The following is a 21,538-nucleotide window of genomic DNA, read 5'->3' as shown; positions in this document are numbered from 1 at the left end:
GCCAGCCAACACTCGTCCTATCAGTGTCACACCGAGATTTAGATGGGCCAGCCTACACTCGATCCATCAGTGTCACACCAAGATTTAGATGAGCCAGCCAACACTTGACCCATCAGTGTCACACCAAGATTTAGACGAGCCAGCCAATACTCGTCCTATCAGTGTCACAACGGGATTTAGATGAGCCAGCCAACACTCGTCCTATCAGTGTCACACCGAGATTTAGATGGGCCAGCCTACACTTGACCCATCAGTGTCACACCAATATTTAGATGAGCCAGCCAACACTTGACCCATCAGTGTCACACCAAGATTTAGACGAACCAGCCAACACTCGTCCTATCAGTGTCACAACGGGATTTAGATGAGCCAGCCAACACTTGACCTATCATTGCCACACCAATATTTAGACGAGCCAGCCAACACTCGTCCTATCAGTGTCACACCAAGATTTAGATGGGCCAGCCAACACTTGACCCATCAGTGCCACACTGAGATTTAGATGAGCCAGCCAACACTTGACCCATCATTTTCACACCGATATATAGACGAGCCAGCCAACACTCGTCCTATCAGTGTCACACCGGGATTTAGTTAAGCCAGCCAACACTTGACCCATCATTGCCACACCAATATCTAGACGAGCCAGCCAACACTCGTCCTTTCAGTGTCACAACGGGATTTAGATGAGCCAGCCAACACAAGACCCTTCAGTGTCACACCGAGATTTAGATGAGCCAGCCAACACTTGACCCATCAGTGTCACACCAATATTTAGATGAGCCAGCCAACACTTGACCCATCAGTGTCACACCAAGATTTAGATGAGCCAGCCAACACTCGTCCTATCAGTGTCACACCGAGATTTAGAGGAGCCAGCCAACACTTGACCCATCAGTGTCACACCAATATTTAGATGAGCCAGCCAACACTTGACCCATCAGTGTCACACCAAGATTTAGATGAGCCAGCCAACACTCGTCCTATCAGTGTCACACCGAGATTTAGATGGGCCAGCCTACACTCGATCCATCAGTGTCACACCAAGATATAGATGAGCCAGCCAATACTCGTCCCTATCAGTGTCACACCGAGATTTAGATGAGCCAGCCTACACTCAATCCATCAGTGCCACACCAATATTTAGATGAACCAGCCAACACTAGATCCTTCAGTGTCACACCGAGATTTAGATGAGCCAGCCAACAGTTGACCCATCATTGTTACACCAATATTTAGACGAGCCAGTCAGCTCTCGACCCATCAGTGTCACGCCAAGATTTAGATGAGCCAGCCAACACTCGACCTATCAGTGTCACGGCAAGATTTAGTTGAGACAGCCAACACTTGACCCATCAGTGTCACGCCTATATTTAGATGAACCAGCCAACACTAGACCCTTAAGTGTCACACCGAGATTTAGATGAGCCAGCCAACATTTGACCCATCAGTGTCACGCCAATATTTAGACGAGCCAGCCTACACACGCGATCCATCAGTGCCATGCCAAGATTTAGTTGAGCCAGCCAACTCCGGGACAATCAGTGTCACGCCAATATTTAGATGAGCCAGCCAACACTTGACCCACCAGTGTCACGCCAATATTTAGATGAGCCAAGCATCTCCCGACCCATCAGTATCACACCAAGATTTAGATGAGCCAGCAAACACTGGACCCATCAGTGTCACACCAATGTTTAGATGAGCCAGCCACCTTCCGACCCATCATTGTCACGCCAAGATTTAGATGAGCCAGCCAACACTCGACTCATCAGTGTCACACTAATATTTAGATGAGCCAGCCAACGCTCGACCCATCATTGTTACACCAATATTTAGATGAGCCAGCCTACACTCGATCCATCAGTGCCATGCCAAGATTTAGTTGAGCCAGCCAACTCCGGGCCAATCAGTGTCACGCCAATATTTAGATGAGTCAGCCAACACTTGACCCACCAGTGTTACGCCAATATTTAGATGAGCCAGGCATCTCCCGACCCATCAGTATCACACCAAGATTTAGATGAACCAGCCAACACTCGACCCATCAGTGTCGCACCAATATTTAGATGAGCCAGCCTACACTCGATCCATCAGTGCCATGCCAAGATTTAGTTGAGCCAGCCAACTCCGGGCCAATCAGTGTCACGCCAATATTTAGATGAGTCAGCCAACACTTGACCCATCAGTGTCACGCCAATATTTAGATGAGCCAGGCATCTACACTCGACCCATCAGTATCACACCAAGATTTAGATGAACCAGCCAACACTCGACCCATCAGTGTCACACTAATATTTAGATGAGCCAGCCAACGCTCGACCCATCATTGTTACACCCAATATTTAGATGAGCCAGCCTACACTCGATCCATCAGTATCACATGCCAAGATTTAGTTGAGCCAGCCAACACTCCGGGCCCAATCAGTGTCACGCACCAATATTTAGATGAGCCAGCCAACTTCCGACCCATCATTGTCACGGCAAGATATAGTTGAGCCAGCCAACACTCGACCCATCAGTGTCAAACGAATATTTAGATGATCCTACCAATACTCGACCCATCATTGTTACATAAATATTTAGTTGAGCCAGCCAGCTCTCGACCCATAATTGTTTAGATAAGCTCTCGACACCAATGTTTAGATAAGATACAAAACAATACAATACAAAACAATGTAGGAATAAGCGGCATTTATGTCACGCTAAATGAAGATGTTAGGACGATAATAAAGGACGTCGGAGAGGCCCTCGACGTAGATGTGCAAGCGGCACAGATCGCAGCTGGCCACAGGATCTATAGTGGTGCAGTTTAATGACAGGACAACGAGGGATGCCCTCCTCAAGGAGTTCAGTGACGGCTACAAGCAGCTCACGGCTAAGGAAGGAAACAGGATTTTTCCAGATATTTTCCATCGTTCAGTGATACAAAAAATCAGTAACACTACGTTTCGAGATCTGCATTCTGATCTCTTCTTCAGATAAATAACTAACCTAATACATAATTACAAACTAAACGTGAACCAATCGTGTGAAACAGGCTTTCAAGGCGGAAAGGGTCTACATAAACGATCACCTGCATCCAGAAAACAAGAGATTCCTCGGACATCTTAAAAAGAAGTGCCAAGCAGTGGGGTATGTGTTTGTGTAGTGCCGTGAGGGGAAGTGTTTTGTAAGGAAATCTGCTGGCGAGAGGGTCGTACATATCAACAGTATCAATGCCATCGAAAAGTTAAAATGATTATGTTCTAAGTAAGGAAGTCTTTTAAGTATTTATATGTTTTGTTATATAAGTTGATATATTTTATTTTAATTTATATGATATCAAATTCCATAACTGAGAATAATTTTTAATATATTTCATAATTTCTAATTCCAAATACTATCACAATTTAAATAGTTGTAATAATAGAAACAAGAATTTTATTTAATGCGTGCTAATATACGTAGTCTGAGAAAAATCTTTAATACTTTTGTTGCAGGAATCGAGGAAGTAAGAGCAAATGTTCGTTGTTTGGTTTTAAGCGAAATATGGATAAACGAAGAACTAAATCTATATAATCTACCTGGTTACCAAATGTATGAATGTTGTAACAATAACTGTAGATCAGACGGCGTAATTTGCTACATTCAAAATAATATTATTGTTACAAAAATCAATAGTAATTTTAATACTGCTGATTCTATATTACTCTCTGTTAAACTAACAAATTTATACTGTAACCTTCTCTGTGTATACAGCTTAAATAATTTTTCGGAAAAATGATTTCATTAATAAACTTAGTAACAATTTGCCAAACATTAATAATAATTTAGTTTTAGTTGGGGAATTAAATATTAATCTGCTTGATATTTCATTATCTTCCCGTAATTATATCGATTATTAAGCAATAATGGTTTAACCTATATTATAAATAAGCCTACTAGAATAACAGAGTCATCGAATACCCTAATTGACCATATATTTGTAAGACATGCTAATATAAATGTGTTTCAAAGCGCAATTTCAGATATAGGCTTAACTGAGCATTGCTAGTGAGTCTTAGAATAAGAGTTCCAACCAGTTTTACGAAAAATAAAAGTAGCTCGAATGTAAATATTTCTAATTAATATTTATTATTAAAAATGAATTTCAACAGATTATTGAGTGAATTGAATGAAAGTAATTGGAAAACGAGTTATAATATAGATGATGTTAATGAAAGTTACAATAGATTTTATGAACTGTTAGCAATAGCGTTAAGTGGAGCCAAAGAGCGTGTCGGCTGCAGTGATTTGTCAAAAGCTCGCTCGCTCAGTTCGTGGATTACTTTGAGGCTTTTAAATAAAGTTGAAAAAAAGAAAAAGAAAAAAACTGTATCATATTTCCAAAAAACAACGACTATATGACACAATCTTTATTAAATATTATAGCACTTTTTTAACAATTTTAAAAATGATCTTGATTACGAAAAGCATAAATATTTTTCAGAGAAGATAAATTATTGTAATGGTGATACTTCTCAGATATGGAAAATTATTAATAATCCATTAGGGGCGGGAAACTGTAAATGTTGACAAGATTGAGTTAGATAATGGCGACATAATAACAGACCCAGATGAAGTTGCAGAAAAATAAATTGCTATTTTATCTCAGTTGAAAGTCAGGATAAGCAGCATAATTCCAATAACCGTTATCTATGTAATTATTCCAATTCCTTTTTTATTTACCCAACCTCTGTTGATGAAGTGGCGGGAGTAGTCACAGGTTTTAAAAGCAAGAAATCGAGTGGTTTTGACCAGATAAATGTAAACATTGTAAAATGTGTGTCCCATATGATTACACCACTTCTAGTTTCATATAACCAACTGCAGTTTCTCACACGTAGTTGTTCCTGAATGTTTGAAGTCGAGAACAGTAATACCAATTTACAAGAAAATTCTCTTAACAAAATTAAACAACTTAAGACCAATTAGGTTGTTATCGGTTTTTTTTTTTTTCAAAAAATATTTGAGAAGTTAATAAATAGATAAGTAAAATATCCTGACAAATTAAATTTTTTTAGTAATAATCAGTTTAGTTTCAGAAAATGTAGATCCACAGAAGAGGCCTTACTTAATGTAACTTATAGAATTTATAATGGATTGAACTTAAGGAACAGAACTTGTGGATTATTTATTGGGTTTAAAAAGGCACTTGACCTCGTAGACCATGAAATATTACTAGCTAAGTTAGAGGCTATTGGAATTAGGGGGGTTGCACTAAAGTGGTTTTGTAGTTTTCTTAAGAATCGAATTCAACAGGTTAAAATAAAGGGTCTTGTGAGTAACTTCCTCGTGTGGGTTACGGTGCATTGTCTGAGGAGCCATTGCCTTATTCAGGATACTATATGATGTTTATTGCCGTTTCCATGACGCACACCTTTGTATCAAGAACAAGTTAGTCGAGTCCTTGGTTTCACGCAGTTACCATGGTCTGTGTGAGTGCGGTCTGGAGACTGACAACACGTAGTCTCAGGCCACTGTTGAGATTCTCATGTATTGATCTGAAACTGAAGGCTCCTGTGAAACCCTAATTACTCATTTATCTTTCCCAGTGTTCATCAAGGTGTCATTCTGTTTGATTAGGTGCCGTTAGGAAGGTTCACATAAAATTTTCGCTATCAACGTATCAGTTCAGTGACAGTTACATCTAATAAAGGGCGTGTCTACTGACTTCTACCCTGCCTATCAAGATATCTGGCTTGATCCTTCGCTGATTCATTCCAAGCGAATCAGTCGTATATATTTAATCAGGAATGATTACCCTTGTTTAGTTACCGGTGACGGGCAGGTGTCTGTGATTGCTTCAGTCCTTTCAATGTGCCTCTGCATATTATTAGTATTGTTGGCTGAGGACACTATTGGATTTATAATTTTTATGTTTTGGTATAATATACCAAAGCTTCAAAATAAAAACCAGCTCTGTTCTAAATGAGATTGTAAAAAAAATATATAATAAAATAAAAAAGGTTCGAGATCTTTCCAAGATTAATTCATTATGTATAAAAAGCTCAGTTAATTCTGCAGCAATTCAAAGCAGTTTAAAAAAGTATACTAATGCATCAAATGTTTTTTAATGTAATATTTTTAACCAAAAAAACAGGAGTTACGATAAAACAACACGATTTAAATTATAAAAGAAACAAACAGTGTGTTGATTCTAAACTTATTAGACCGTAACATTTTCTTGCATTTGTCATCTATAATGCTGTTTAGTAATAAATGGATTGGGAGGTAGAAAACGAACAGTACGAGAGCAGAAGTCAAATCAGGAATTTGAAAAACTTGAAGACAATGAAAGCATATATGATATAATTGCTCAGGAAATACATCTACTTCCAGAACTCAGACATGGTCCATAGCTGTAAGGCTGAGAACGAGTTGATCCTAAATATACATTGAAGCACATCGGTTCTGGGGTGAATGAATTACACAGGATGTCCATAAACGACTCTATCAAAGTTCACCATAATTCTAATTTTAAATAAGTACGACATTTCTAATAAAGTATAATTGCCTAGTTTGCCGCAGGTGTGTCGTGTTTTTTTCAAGTAAATAAAGGTATACAATTTTTCAACTTTGCAATCTGTTTTAGCCAAATTAAGATCTGTTACAAAAAATTGAAATATATTATTGACAAGTTTTCAAATAGCGGTGAAATAAAACTTTCAAAGTGTAGTAACTCAAAAAATAAGATTTTATGAAAAATATATAGGAATAGTAAAAGCATGGATTACTTTATAATATGAACATTTTCATACAAATGTTAATCCGCTACAGCAATTATTACCGGAGTAATAGGAGTTTAGACGAACAACATCTGCCACTTACTTATAAGAATTATGGCCACATTTATGGTAGTTACTAAATACTGGTAAATAAAATAAAATCGATTTTGTATATTCCAAAGTAAAATTAGAAATGTTATCCTTCATATACAAAATATACGAGATATTTGATTCGAAACTTAAAATATTATTTAAGTAAGGTTGAATTATTTTTATGGATTACACACAATGACCAAACTACTTTGTTTTAACTTTTTTATCAACTAGAGATATAAAAAATCTGCAAAAATTCATTTTAAATACTACAAAAACCAATGTAGCCACCATAGTCACGAGCTATCAGATAGGGAAAGACTAGTGTTAAAGTTCATAGTTGTTTTAGTTTAAACACATGATCCTTATAAAATTTAATAATTCCTATTATTTGAATAAGTAAATGATTTTACGTGCTGCATATGTGTCCAAGAACTGTCAGGAGATCCAGTTTGCTTTTATTGTTAACTGTATTTCAATTGAATGGCAGTTTTCGTGTAGTGTAGTTTTGTCTACATTAAGTCATGAAACGAAAGGTGGGTCATTGCGTATTAACCCCATGAAATTGCGTATTAACCCCATGACATTGCGTATTAACCCAATTACATTGCGTATTAGATTGCACCATGAGTTTACATGCGGTTTACATTATATGGATTTAGTTTACCGTACCCAATGCTGTATGTGTAACTGTGATATCTAAGGCTAGTGTTTGATTTCCATAAATTAATTTGTTTTTAATTTAAGCGCATATATACTTTACGTTTATAAACCTATTTCAGTATAGATGATAACAAAAATAAGTACTCCCAGTTTCTAGAGGACTCTAATATTTTTACCACTTCGGTTCAAAATTATAGCAAAAGAGCTTGTTATTCTTTGAAATTTTACAGTACCAAAAATTTGTTTCCTGGCATCGCTTGATGCACCATATTATAAAAACAAACTGTAGACAAAATCCGTTGTATTCTATATTGCTACTCTAGACCTGTACCTTGACTAATTAATTACTATATCGATCAGATTACTATATCACGTAATAGACGTATTACCGTTGTATCCTATTGTTACTTAGACCTAGTACTTTGACTAATTATTACAATATCGATCAGATTACTATATCACGTGATAGACGTATTACGTTGTATCCTATTGTTTACTTAGACCTAGTACCTTGACTAATTACTATATCGATCAGATTACTATATCACGTGATAGACGTATTAAACCGTTGTATCCTATTGTTACTTAGACCTAGTACCTTGACTAATTAATTACTATATCGATCAGATTACTATATCACGTGATAGACGTATTACCGTTTGTATCCTATTTGTTACTTAGACCTAGTACCTTGACTAATTACTATATCGATCAGATTAACTATATCACGTGGATAGACGTATTACCGTTGTTTTCGCATTCTTCCACAATCCGCAAATCTCTACCACTTGTCCGACCATATTATAAATCCACACTATAGAACTGCCACTGCTGTATTTCTATTGTTTCCTCGTATAGATGTTTCCCATACTGCATAAACCAGATTATGACACCGGTGTGATAGATAAACAAAAACCAAAGGTCACATTTATTAATTGATCACATTTGGGTTTGTAGATATTTTTAACTGGTGTGGAGAAGGGGGTACAGAGGGCTGGGAGACTTCCTAGAGAAGCCGTACAAATCAGCTAATGTGGTTACCGTGATCAATAACGAGATTCCAAGCGAACACATGTGCCCCTGTTAGAAGCCTCGCAATAACATGGATGCGCTTCCTGTAACACGTCCTTATAAATAAACTCCTAATGAGAATATCTCTTGATTTATAAGTGATTTGTAATTTACAAAACCTACAGGATTAGTATTTTGCTAAAGGCCACTTTTGGGTTTGTCTATAGCCTTCCAAATAACTTTTTACGAGCAGGACTCGTGTTCTTCCAATACCCCCTGCAGAACTGATGAATCCCAGAATAATTAACCTTTCAGGTTGTGCAGAAAAAATGGATTTTTATGCGTAAAGACAAACATTTAACTGATGTTTTTGTAATTTATTAATCATCTTCAGGAGATGTTATGCTAATTTTGCATGGTTGCATTGTTGTAGTACTTGTTTGACAAGTCCATCGATTGAGGTTTCTTACAAACTAGCACCAGTAATATGTCCAACATTTATTGTTTGTTATTTGTGTTCAATTACCTTTTTATTCATTATCAGAATGCTTATAGTGTCACCTGATTAGCGTATAGGCCTAAATATGAATGGTTTAGACCAAGTGGTTGAAGGACTTGCAAACGATTAATTGCTTCTGTGTAACTGAATGTTTCCATTGTATTTGACTTTTTATTAGATCAATCATAGTTATTTTATTTATTTTAGACTCGAACGCCATATCTCACCAATATTTTTTAGGAACAAGAGCATTACTAGAGAGGCTAACCTTTTCAAAGATTTACATGTGAAACGATGTTTTGCTGTTTTATGTACAATTCAAAGAAGCGGGAATTCTGAAAGTTGTGATCGTAGCCGTAGCCGATTGGTACCATTGAATATAATACGCCGCCAGCCTGTCAAACGACACATTTCCATTCCCATATGAGCTTCAGTACTGCGTGAGCGACCAACGCTCTTTATAAGAAAAATAATACTGCGGAGTGGACCAGTTTAGAATTCCGCCATTCATTTCAATTTAGAGTGTCATGAAAATTCAGAAACTGATTATTTGCTACGCTACTGGTGAGTGTGACATATACTAAACCCTACCGACGAATTCCATGCCTTAGAATACCATTCCTCTATGGCGAGGAACAGGAGGGCTCAACTATGCCTCTGCGGCGAGGAACAGGAAGGTCGAGGCTCACTTTCCACTGAGACCGAGACCTGAAGTGATGCCGAGGGCTCACTATGCCTCTGCGGCGAGGAACAGAAGGTCGAGGCTCACTTTCCACTGAGACCGAGACCTGAAGTGATGCCGAGGGCTCATTAATGCCTCTCTGCGGCGAGGAACAGAAGTTCGAGGCTCACTTTCCACTGAGACCGAGACCTGAAGTGATGCCGAGGGCTCACTATGCCTCTGCGGCGAGGAATACAGAAGGTCGAGGCTCACTTTCCACTGAGACCGAGACCTGAAGTGATGCCGAGGGCTCACTATGCCTCTGCGGCGAGGAACAGAAGGTCGAGGCTCACTTTCCACTGAGACCGAGACCTGAAGTGATGCCGAGGGCTCTCACTATGCCTCTGCGGCGAGGAAACAGAAGGTCGAGGCTCACTTTCCACTGAGACCGAGACCTGAAGTGATGCCGAGGGCTCACTATGCCTCTGCGGCGAGGAACAGAAGGTCGAGGCTCACTTTCCACTGAGACCGAGACCTGAAGTGATGCGCGAGGGCTCACTATGCCTCTGCGGCGAGGAACAGAAGGTCGAGGCTCACTTTCCACTGAGACCGAGACCTGAAGTGATGCCGAGGGCTCACTATGCCTCTGCGGCGAGGAACAGAAGGTCGAGGCTCACTTTCCACTGAGACCCGAGACCTGAAGTGATGCCGAGGGCTCACTACTGCCTCTGCGGCGAGGAACAGAAGGTCGAGGCTCACTTTCCACTGAGACCGAGACCTGAAGTGATGCCGAGGTGCTCACTATGCCTCTGCGGCGAGAACAGAAGGTCGAGGCTCACTTTAATGAAGCAGGCTGGGTCCTTTTTTACGTTGTACTCTTGCGTATACATATAATGATGGGATCTCGTTTAGTTGATTAGGGCGAACTTTCAATGACTCAATGAAAATTAGAGTGAGTAATGAAAGAATCGTTGCCAGAGCCTTTTCATCTCCCGAATAGATATGCTATCACGTTGTCAGATTATTTTCAAAAACATAAATTATAAAATTATATTTCAACATATTTATCATTTAACTAGCGGTAAGCTGGGTTTCTACTACAAAGTAACACTGAGCTTGATATACGTCATGAAACAATAACTTGACGTACGTCTAAACAGTCTATACCTTATATAGCTTTCAGTCGGTTTGTCTTCTAAGAAATCAAACAGAAAATAAAGTCATGTTTTTAAACTGACGGAAAGGAAGGTGTCCTTTGTTGATAATTGTCTTTTAATTTTTCAACTGCTAATACATAACAGTGGTGTGAGATTCAACAGTGTCTTGAATATCAGCCACGTAGTCAGGTATAGTTATCATTGTTTCGGTGTTTTCATCAACACACGACTTGCACCTCGACAGGGGCTACAAACAGAACATCTTCAAAGTTATTCAGAAATCCGATTGTTAGAAAGGTCGTTAAACAAACAACCTGAATTGGTCATACATGAACCAGACAATCGGTTTCTAAGAACAGATATTCGTGTTCGGCCGAGCACTCCTGTTGTGAAGCGTCAATTATTTAGCCCTTAAATTTTGTTAGATGTATATCACGAGACTACCACCCCCTTTACTGATCCACTCATTCTTGCGGGGAACGGATTCCACACAGGAAGACACGTAGGCAGGTACGAATAGTACTAATGAATACTCGAATTTAACAAAAATAATATCAAATTAGGTATAAAAATAACACAGATTTCATCTATCTGACCCTTTCAGTGGATTCTGAGCATTAATATGATCCGCTTTCAGTAGTTTTGGGAAAAGTGTGAACGTTCATTTTTCCCAGGGGTTAAGGTGGTGGTGTGAAATGGGAGTTGCGGGATGGCCGGGTCCTGAGTGGCTAATCTATTGTCGACACCCCCTCACAGCCCACCCGCGGCCTCTGTGAGATATTCCGGAACCAGCACGAATAGTCTACTATAGGCACATAGGCTACATACACATGTAAAATAATTGTGGGATATTTTGCATGATAAAACATGACACCACACGATGAAAGTAAGGAAAAGGTTGCAAATTACGCATGATCATAAAATAAATAATAAATTAAACTGGCTGCTGGATCATACGATAGAACCAGACCAAATGTTCACAGTGAACACAATCGCCCCTCCGTTGTGAATTCTTCCGTACAGTGCGATTATGCCGAGACTGCGGCTGCTGATGATAGGAGAACCGATACTAATGAACTTAATAGCAGAATGAAAACAACAATAGAAGCATTGGAGGCCGAAAATAGTAATTTACAAACTTGAATTTACACTTGACTTACAAACGTGTAAGTGCGCGGAGGCGAATGATGGACAACAACCATGGATCTCTGATAAGCCTAAAAAAAACGTCAGAGTTTGTCCTAAAAGAGCAAACAAGTTGATTACTAAAAGCGTATTGGTTATGAGAGGAAAACTCAAAATTTTCTCCAAAATCGACAAAAACACCCGTTATATGAAAAAATTAAAATTGTTTCAAAAAGTATAAAACCTTACGAAAAAAGTTATCCAAGCAGCTTAAAAAAAATGATGTCTCTAAATCAATGATTTCTTAAAAAATGTTTCTAAAACTAGTTGGGGGGCATCATCAACAATAAACAAATTTTTGTAAAGAAGTAAAAATAAAAATTAGGGACAAACTTGTGGGTGTGATGAAACAAGAGGTGCAAATGAGTTCAACAGATTCTTCGCGTCTGTGGCTTGTGAGCTAAGTCCTCTACCACTACAGCCTCATGTAAATCCCACGCGAAGACAGTGTCCAGTATCCTTAATGGCACTGGCACCTGTCGTTGAAGAAGAGCTCGACCTAATTATACAGCAGAACCAGCCAAAACCTCAAAAAATAATTCTGAACTTGATGTCAATGTATCTCATAAAAGAATGCTCTAAGCATATTTTAAGACCTTTATCTTATAACTCATTAACTTGTCTTTCCAACATAAGTTTTTCTCTCACTCCTTAAAACCACAAAATTACTTCAAATTTTAAATAAGGATGATCCCAGTTCCACAATAAACAACTACAGGCGTAGTCTGAATTGTGCCAGTTTTTTGAGCAGTCTGAAAAAAAATATTTTTTTACAAGAATGCTGCCAGTATTTGGATAAACACAATCAACTTTCAGATGAACAGTTTTGGGTCCCAGAAAGGTACATCTACACCGTTGTGAGTCTGGTCGACTTTGTTTTCGAGGGGGAATATAAAATTAAAATACCACCCTAGGTGTGTTTCTCGATTTATCAAAGACATTCGAATGTGTTGACCAAAAACTTCCGAGGCGTGCGAGGCGTGCCATACTTGTGATTCTTAGATTACATTGTAAGTGACAGGACTCGAATTGTCCAAATTTTCAAATCAACTTTCAATTCAAATCCAGTTGATTCTACGGGGTCCCGCAGTGACCAATTCTCAGGCCAATTCTGTTTCTCATATATGTCAATTGACATTGGGTAGGTCATCACTACTGCATGGAATATGTCGTGCAGTATACTGTGACACGACTCTCTGTTTCAGTAGAAAATCAAAAACCTCTTTTGGAAGAACAGTCTTTTGTTGCAATCAACATTTCAACAGCCTTAATCTCAAAACAAACAACAAAATCGAATGTCATGAACTTTGCTCTGCGTGGTCACTGCGCAGACTCAGAATGTGGCCCTTGGAATACACCTAGATCGAGGGATTGACATGGAATGACCACATTGACCATGGTTTTACACCCAATTATCCCTCATGGCATTTATGTTTTTTGAGGTCTTTAGCCAAGTATTACCCAACTGAGGTTCTGAGGACGGCGTACTATGGCTTGATATATCTCCACCTTACCTATAAAGTGGTATGTGGGCTTGTGGGGTGCCTATGTAAACAACAAGTTGTCAAGAGTGTTTAACATTTCAGAAAAAAAGCGTTCGAGTAATTCGCTCATTTAAATTTCAGACAGTCTTGTAGCTTCAAAAAAATTGCAGGGTGTTGAATCTATGCCAAGTCTCTACATTTTCAAATCAGCAGAGCTTGTTGAAGTTTATGATGAGAGTTTAATGCACTATGGAAATGTGCAAAAATTGTGTATGCTTTTAATGCAGGAAGGACAATGTTCATGATGATGGACGGCCTACTGTCATGAATTTAGAATTGACACAACATGTCAATAGATTATGCATTATTCAGATGGTATTGTTTGTATGATTATAGTATTTTCAGGACATTCTCCACAATAGGCTCTTTACTTCATCAGAAATTTCAAAAAGTTTCCAAGGTCTGAAGCGTTTTGTATTTTACTGATACACTTCGTTACAAAAAAGTTGTGTGCCAGATGGATGCCACAAATCTTAACAAAGAACATCAAGCAAAGCGTATGGCACATTCGTTGTGCTTTTTGGAGGTAGTGCTACCACAACGACGGTGTTTAAAGTCACAATGTGACAGGTGATGAGACGTGGTTTGCGTACTAAAATTCTAGAGACTAAACGTCAATGCAGTGAGTGGCATCACCCAACTCCCCAACGAAGGGGAATGGAAATTCAAGCAAGAACGTTCAAACAAGAAAAATCGTGGCCACGGTTTTTAGAATGCAAAGGCATAATTTTGGTAGAACTTTCTGCCGCAGGGAATAATAATAAATGGCACAGAGGTACTGTAAAAAAATTATTGGAACCTAGGCGCTCTTTCCAAAACCGCCGGCGAGGTCTACTCCCTAGCGGCGTCGTTCTGCTTCACGAAAATGCTATCAGTATTATTGAGTACTATCACCCACAGGTGTTTGTGAGACCCTTTTTTTGTGAACACCCTGTATATATACAGCACCAAACCTGTCACAGTTAACCAAAACTTATAGATAATGTAATTCTGAAACAGAATGATGTGAAATAGCCTAATAATAAACAAACACAAAGATTACAAATTTGAGGGTTAATTAATGATATTAAATGCAACAAACCCGTTGATTATTAATTAGCAGTTATTAATTAACAACTCGAGTAGTGTGTTGGCACTTGTAAACCCCGTTATTATGTGTTTTAGCGAGATAAACGTGGTATTATCACATTCATCTAATAGGAACCCATATTTCACTATTCTTACACATTTTTATTCATATCTCCCGTTTTTTGAGTTATTACAGTTAATATTGTACAAAAAATATTGTGTGACCGTAATTGTAAAACAAGAACGTAGCCAGGAAAAAAATGGGGGGGGGTCAAGACAAGTGATATTTTCCCAAAGTGGACAGAGTTAAAGGGCGAGGCCCCATTTTGTACCTTAAACCATTCTTAACCCGTATCTGTGTTGAGAACGATCTTTCAGCAGTACATGTCATAATTATGAATGATTTAAATTAATAATAATCGTTTCCCCCAGAAAGTAAATTGAAACCATTGAACATTTTTTTTGGGGGGGGGGTCCGAACAGTAGCGTGTTGGCCACAATTTGGAATCTTTCTTTGCCAGAGATAATATACTTAATACCAGTGAATGACTTTATTATAATGTGAATAAGTAAATGGTTTATCAGGGGTTATAAAGTTACCAGTAACAGAAAATTAATGGGGGTGTTGGTGACCTTAAAGATCTGATGCATCAGGTGTTAAGTTGATCAGAGGATTCCCAGGGGGGGGATCACCGAAAATGTAAAAGTAAAGTTTAGAAAACAACATCTTTATATGAGCTGTATTTAAAATAACTCTGGCCCTATCTACTAATTCAGTAGACAAAATATTCCTCAAGAAAGTATCTTCCAGTGAAACACAACTCAAATAACTCTTTTTCGAGACTTAATAACACCGTATAGACATCAAAACTTTGACCGAGGGGTTTTGTTCCTGAAGCAATTTAAGCATAAACTGTTTGATGAACAGATTCAAAATCACTCTGTTCCTATTTACTTGTACGCTTCGCTAACCGCTCAACCAAATCCTGTGAAGTTACGTAAACTGTGGTAAAACATTCCTTAATTCACATCATCAACTTTTCCTGAACGAAAACTTCCGTTCTCACTGACTGTAGACAATTAAGTACATAAACAATTAATTACATTCGTTATCTCATATTACGATTAAGGAGACTCGAAGATAAAATTACTGAAATAAAAACATTTTAATTATTTTTTTTTTATTTGACGTTTTTTTTATAAACATGAAAATACCATTTTAGGCACAAAAATGTTACTCCAATCCCCCTAGAAAATTTTTTTAAAGTTACACCTGTACTCTCTTGGCTTTCTAGTAGATTGCTTATAGTGTCACTATACTCTTTGTAAAACTACATTGAAAGGCTTTTAATGTTTGTATGGTTACTAACAGACTGATTTGTTAGTTGTCAATTAACCTAGCCTGTGCAAGGGGCACCAACAAGATAATAAAAAAAAAAATTATGACTGTTTATGATTGTTTGTTTTGAAACTTTTGAGGTTAGTCCGAACATAAACAAAAGGTGTTTGTATTTGCAGTGATACTTGACGAAATACCAAGTCACCTATCAGTGAATTTCAATTAAGTGTTTCTAGTATTTTGTGTACTCGTAGAACAATGTCACGTCCTCAAAGAATTATGAAAAAACGCGCCAACAAAGGCAATAGTTTTTATAGGACTAATCCTTTTAAGTTTGGCAAGTGATGCCTCTACAAGTAGGATTACTGCTAGGACTAGTTCAGTGCATCAAAAAAAAGAAGATACATTCTAGTGGACATAAATTTCATAATTTTGAAGGATAAAGTAAAAAATATTATTGTTAGTTATGGTTTTACTGAAATCCATGTTTGAGAAAGTAGCACGTAAACAGTGTGGAAAACCTATAATTTTATCTCAGAATGTGGCCTAAAAATGTGTTGTAGGCCTAGAAACTCTAGATTTAGGTGTCATGGATGCAGTTATAGTGTTTAATGGATGGGAATGTAGGAAGAGTTAAAGTGCTGCAAGAACTTGGAGTGAGTGACCTGAGGTAAGAACATGATTACTGCCTTACAAAAGTTCAGTGTCGCCCGTCTACGCCAAAGTTGAATGCGCAGCTGAAGCAATGACCAAAGAGAGCTGAGTAAAGAAAAGGAGACAGTGGAGTACAATAACCAATATATTTATAGGATGATTTTAAAGTGTAAGTGGTATATTATCCTCATTTTGTACAAATAAAAAAAAGTTTTTTGTAATTCACACCAAAAATCTTATTTTTACATCAAAGTACCTTTTTCTTAAAAAGTACAAAGGACATCAAGCTGACATTTTTACTGTAGATTTCATAGGTACACTGAACAGCAATTGATATATTTTTAAGCAATTTTATCAGTAAAAATTTAATTTTAAAGACAATAAAAAGTAAAAAACATGGATTTTTGTAAATTTTGTTTCTTAATTTTAAACTTATAAAATTTTGATAATGAAAATAGATCAGTAGTCTTTCCAAAGAACATATAAAACGGTGGCAAAAAGTTCATATTTTTATTATTATTAGTTTTTTTAGAAAAAGGTACCTAAAGTAGCCTATTCTTAACATGCCAGACATATGGGTCGTTTCAAGTCCCTCAAAAAAATTTGACCATACATTTTGATCCTGAACGACCAGGTTTTGAAGACTATTACCTTTACGTTAACCTCCATGTGTAATAATCTTACAAAGCAAATTATTAGAACTTGCCTCAGCTTCTTTAGCAACCATCAATCATATTTATGAGTTTATCAAATATCAAATATAGTAATGTTGGTTCTGGTAGCAGAGCCCTTAGTACGCAACTCCATCATCCAGTATGTTAAGGTGGACTCCTTGGCCACGCCTCCACCAATTACTATTTCTGAGATTGTGTTAACATTTCAGTAATCATAAAAATACAGTAATTATAAATGGCAATTTCATGAAACATCATAAATTCAGTTCACTTTCTGTTTGTTTTATTATTTTTAACATGGAGCAAGATCATTTAAATTACTCCTAAGAAAATTCTGTACAACCTTGATCGATCTCTGTCTTGCTAATGTTGAAGCGGGAAATAAATGTTACGTGCTATAAAACTATAGGGGTAATAAATTTACTTCCACAAGGCTTATATTTAACGGCAAGATTTATTAAAAAAAAAGTCACTGGATTAAGTACAAATCCAATGTCAAGGTCCGTGACTGAATATCGAATTTGACGAAATTTTGATGTATAAAAATGTAACATTTCATAGCTATAAAACTTGCATGAGTTTTACTAAAGTTTTGATTTGGGGAGCTGTTTACACGATGACAAAACAGATATGGGAAAATACCACAGGTTCTATTTTACAGCTCACTTAATTTTCTAACCAATACGTCACTTTAGATTTGTGTTATGACCTCTAAATCGACCACAACCGAGCTTTGAATACAAAAGAAAAGTGGAAAGCTGTCATAATTTAGTGAAATAGGGTAAAAAGACCCTTAAACTTGTTTGTAGACCATTTACAGAAAGTTTAAAAATTTTATTTTGATTATTGTTCAAATTCATCCTTACTAAACATGAACCCAATGCAAAATTAAAATTTATAATTTATCAAATGTTTACCAAATCTTGTTGGGAATCCACTATTTAGATATATATTGTAACTAACTTTTAGTTAGTTGTGCAGGATTGTACCGCTTGGAGGTGAGTCGAAATCCACTACATTCGGTTGTTGCCCGGACGAGGCGTTCATTGGCCTGGAGCGGTATACGCTCTGGGAGCTGGAACTGACGTGATGGGTTACCTCACCTCTGTGCCTAGTCGAGGCGTGTCCGTCATCTCCAGAAGCTCAGAGTCCTCAACCTCAGAGGTCAGTTATACCTTAAGTAATAATGTATGTTTTCAAAGGCTTACGGCGGTTACTCTGATGTATGGTTACCTAACCTCTGAGTCGCACCCCCATCCACATCCAGAAGTTCAGAGTCCTCAACCTCAGAGGTCAGTTATACCTTAAGTAATAATGTATGTTTTCAAAGGCTTACGGCGGTTACTCTGATGTATGGTTACCTAACCTCTGAGTCGCACCCCCATCCACACTCCAGAAGCTCAGAGTCCTCAACCTCAGAGGTCAGTTATACCTTAAGTAATAATGTATGTTTCAAATGGCTTACGGCGGTTTACTCTGATGTAATGGTTACCTAACCTCTGAGTCGCACCCCCATCCACCTCCAGAAGTTCAGAGTCCTCAACCTCAGAGGTCAGTATATACCTTAAGTAATAATGTATGTTGAAAGGTTTACAGTGGTTACTCGTATTAATAGTTTTATGTTGATAAGCTAGAGTGTTATTCTGAAATACAGGTACCTTCACATCCATGGGCAATAACATGGGCTCTTATTATTAAACTTCTGCTAATTATATACTTAATCTTTAATTATATATTATGATGAATCTTGATCCAAAACAAAAAAAATTGCTCTGCTTTTCTTTCCAAGATTGTTCCCAGACATGTATTTGTTTGCAGGCAATGAGATCTCTGAGATAAACCCCGAGAGTTGGCGAGGCTTGGGAAGAGTACTCTGCAGACTCTCAATCTTGCAGAGAATGCTATTTCTCACCTTCCTGGTTCAGTGTTCTCCACACTTCAAAACCTCGACTATCTCGATCTCTCCGGCAACGCCATTATGGACTTTGATCCATCTGTGTTTGCTGGTGGCCCCCCACGCCTAGTGAGACTCAACCTGGCCGATAATCAACTCAAGCACATTCCCTACAGACAAGTCTCTCCTCTCAAGTAAGTTATGGCCAGGTTTTTTTTGTAACTGGTTTAAAATGCCTTTGTCAGTCTTGGTCATGCTGATTTTGGTTTTCAAATTAGTATAAAAATTCAGTATCTTGATTAAATTAACTATATAATAGTTCTTAGGAGACCTTTGGATAATAGGCTCACTTGAGATAACCATATTTCCGCAAAAGGCTACGCAGAATGTTGTTATGCACTTAGCTGTCTGACTAGTATGTATTAGTGTTTTTTTTACCATGGTCATATCGAGTCATTTTTGTGGTATGGGATCATCTGTAGGAGCTGTCAAGTAAGAAATACTTTGAAAGTGTATTCCGACTTCAGAAATGGGACTCTCAGGGCTGTCGCTGGTGGGTAGGGTGGTTTGTTCCTCTTTCCCTAGTATGGAAACGTGGCAGTGTATATAGCTGGTGGGGTATGAGACATGTATGTACATGAGTAACAATACATAACGGTTTATTACGAAAGGTTCATCACACATCTCCATGAGAACAGAGGAAACAACAGACTAGTTGTCAATGGTTATGGGTACAAAGTGGTTTTGACAGGGGGTCTTACAATTTCTCTGTGCCTCAGTTTAACAAATAGCCTTCCCCAGGTTTTTCCTGAGGAGAGCACGTTTTTGGGTATTCTTAATAGAAAGTTGAAAGAATTTTAATAAATAAATTTTGTTTGTAATGAATGATTTGAAAAGCATAATAAGCCTGGACATTTGCCATGGTTTGTTAAAAAGAAATAGAATGCTATGGTTATTGAGGATTGGAATTTTATCCCCTTTTATCAGGCATCAAAAAACCTTAAGGCATAAATTAAGCATGTACAAAATATCTACTACATATGAGGCGCGATGAATTCACACAGTCATGAATAACAAGTGAAAAAGATCTACATTACAAAAATGTCAAACACGCATCTAAGAGTCCAAGGTGACTGGAGGAAGCACCGACCATGAGACTGGACAGCAACAGTACTGATCCACTCTGGTAACTTTTGGATGTTTCTGCCTCTTCTCAGAATAAATGTCATATACCTGTAATAAAGGCAAGTAAAATCTGCACATGACAGATAATTCTTAAATTTTAAATACCCACTAACTAAGCACCTCAGGTTTAAGCTAGAACTAGAAGTTTATAAGCTTGGGATTTCATAGGTTCATTGAACACTTCAGAGGTTCATTAGTAAGTAATTATCGTAAATCTCGAAAAATCCATATATTTTTAGCTATCAATAAAACCTAAAAAATCCCTAATATTTTGTCACACCCTCTGCTTAGGTTTCCATAGGGGCTAATTTTTTAGAACAGATTTGATAGAAATTGATATATAATCGCTACTATGATGAAACAGCAAGAGATTTACAAACAACAAACTGAGAGTAGGCTTGAAATTCAGAATGTAGATTACCATGAAGATTTAGAGGCTCACTATAAATCTTCATGATGAGATATCAACAAGTCCTCGACATTTCAAAGTTCTTGAGAAGTAACAACTTCAGAGTAAAGTAAGGTCTAGCAAGGTGATTCCTTTGAAAATGTACTGGTGCAAATACTGAAAGTCAATGAGAAAACTCTATTCAATCAATACTTGCAAACCTTAAATGGAAACCTATGGAAACTTAAAATTTGAAATTTAAATGGACCTTATATACCAATGAGTGCGGTTCTCATTTTATTTCAGTACAACCTACAACACCTTAAATGGAGGTTGGAGTGAATCCCGAAAACATTTCTGATCAGCTGTCTGTTAACTTATTCTGTAAGACCCACAGTGGTTTGAAGTTTCAAAAATAAGTTAACTTAGAGCCATAGGTCACAAATATTGTTTGTTTTTTGTTTCTTGATGACTAAGGAAATTTGCAAAAGTTTGTATCGGGAACTTTGTGATTGTCTCAGACACGATAATTTGCCATATAATATTAAAAATGTATATCCAGTGTCCATATTGTAGGAAATCTTAAGTCTGATACCATTAATGAATCTACACAAAATCAGTATTAACGTTGATAAATCAAACTATTCACTGTAAATGATTCATATTATTAATTGACTCATATTATTATTGAAAAATCACTTCTTAAATTTACATTTCAGTTCATTTACTGCATTTTGAAATTCCTAAAATTTCATGAAAAACAATTCTTGGTAC

At 37.4% G+C, this 21,538-nt stretch overlaps 1 protein-coding gene across 1 annotated transcript in view; it reads left to right on the top strand.

The window, feature by feature from the left end:
- LOC124370055 (chaoptin-like) overlaps positions 1-21,538 on the top strand; it is a 93,953-nt gene that overhangs the window by 12,692 nt on the left and 59,723 nt on the right. The window contains 6 exon segments of the mRNA XM_046828375.1: positions 18,279-18,325; positions 18,328-18,384; positions 18,387-18,419; positions 18,422-18,461; positions 19,116-19,159; positions 19,162-19,385. Coding sequence (XP_046684331.1) covers positions 18,279-18,325; positions 18,328-18,384; positions 18,387-18,419; positions 18,422-18,461; positions 19,116-19,159; positions 19,162-19,385 — 445 coding nt within the window.

The sequence above is a fragment of the Homalodisca vitripennis genome, chromosome X, assembly GCF_021130785.1.
Source record: "Homalodisca vitripennis isolate AUS2020 chromosome X, UT_GWSS_2.1, whole genome shotgun sequence".
Classification (NCBI taxonomy): domain Eukaryota; kingdom Metazoa; phylum Arthropoda; class Insecta; order Hemiptera; family Cicadellidae; genus Homalodisca; species Homalodisca vitripennis.
The sequence above is the reverse complement of the archived record's forward strand: the minus strand, read 5'-3'. Positions and strand labels throughout refer to the sequence as shown.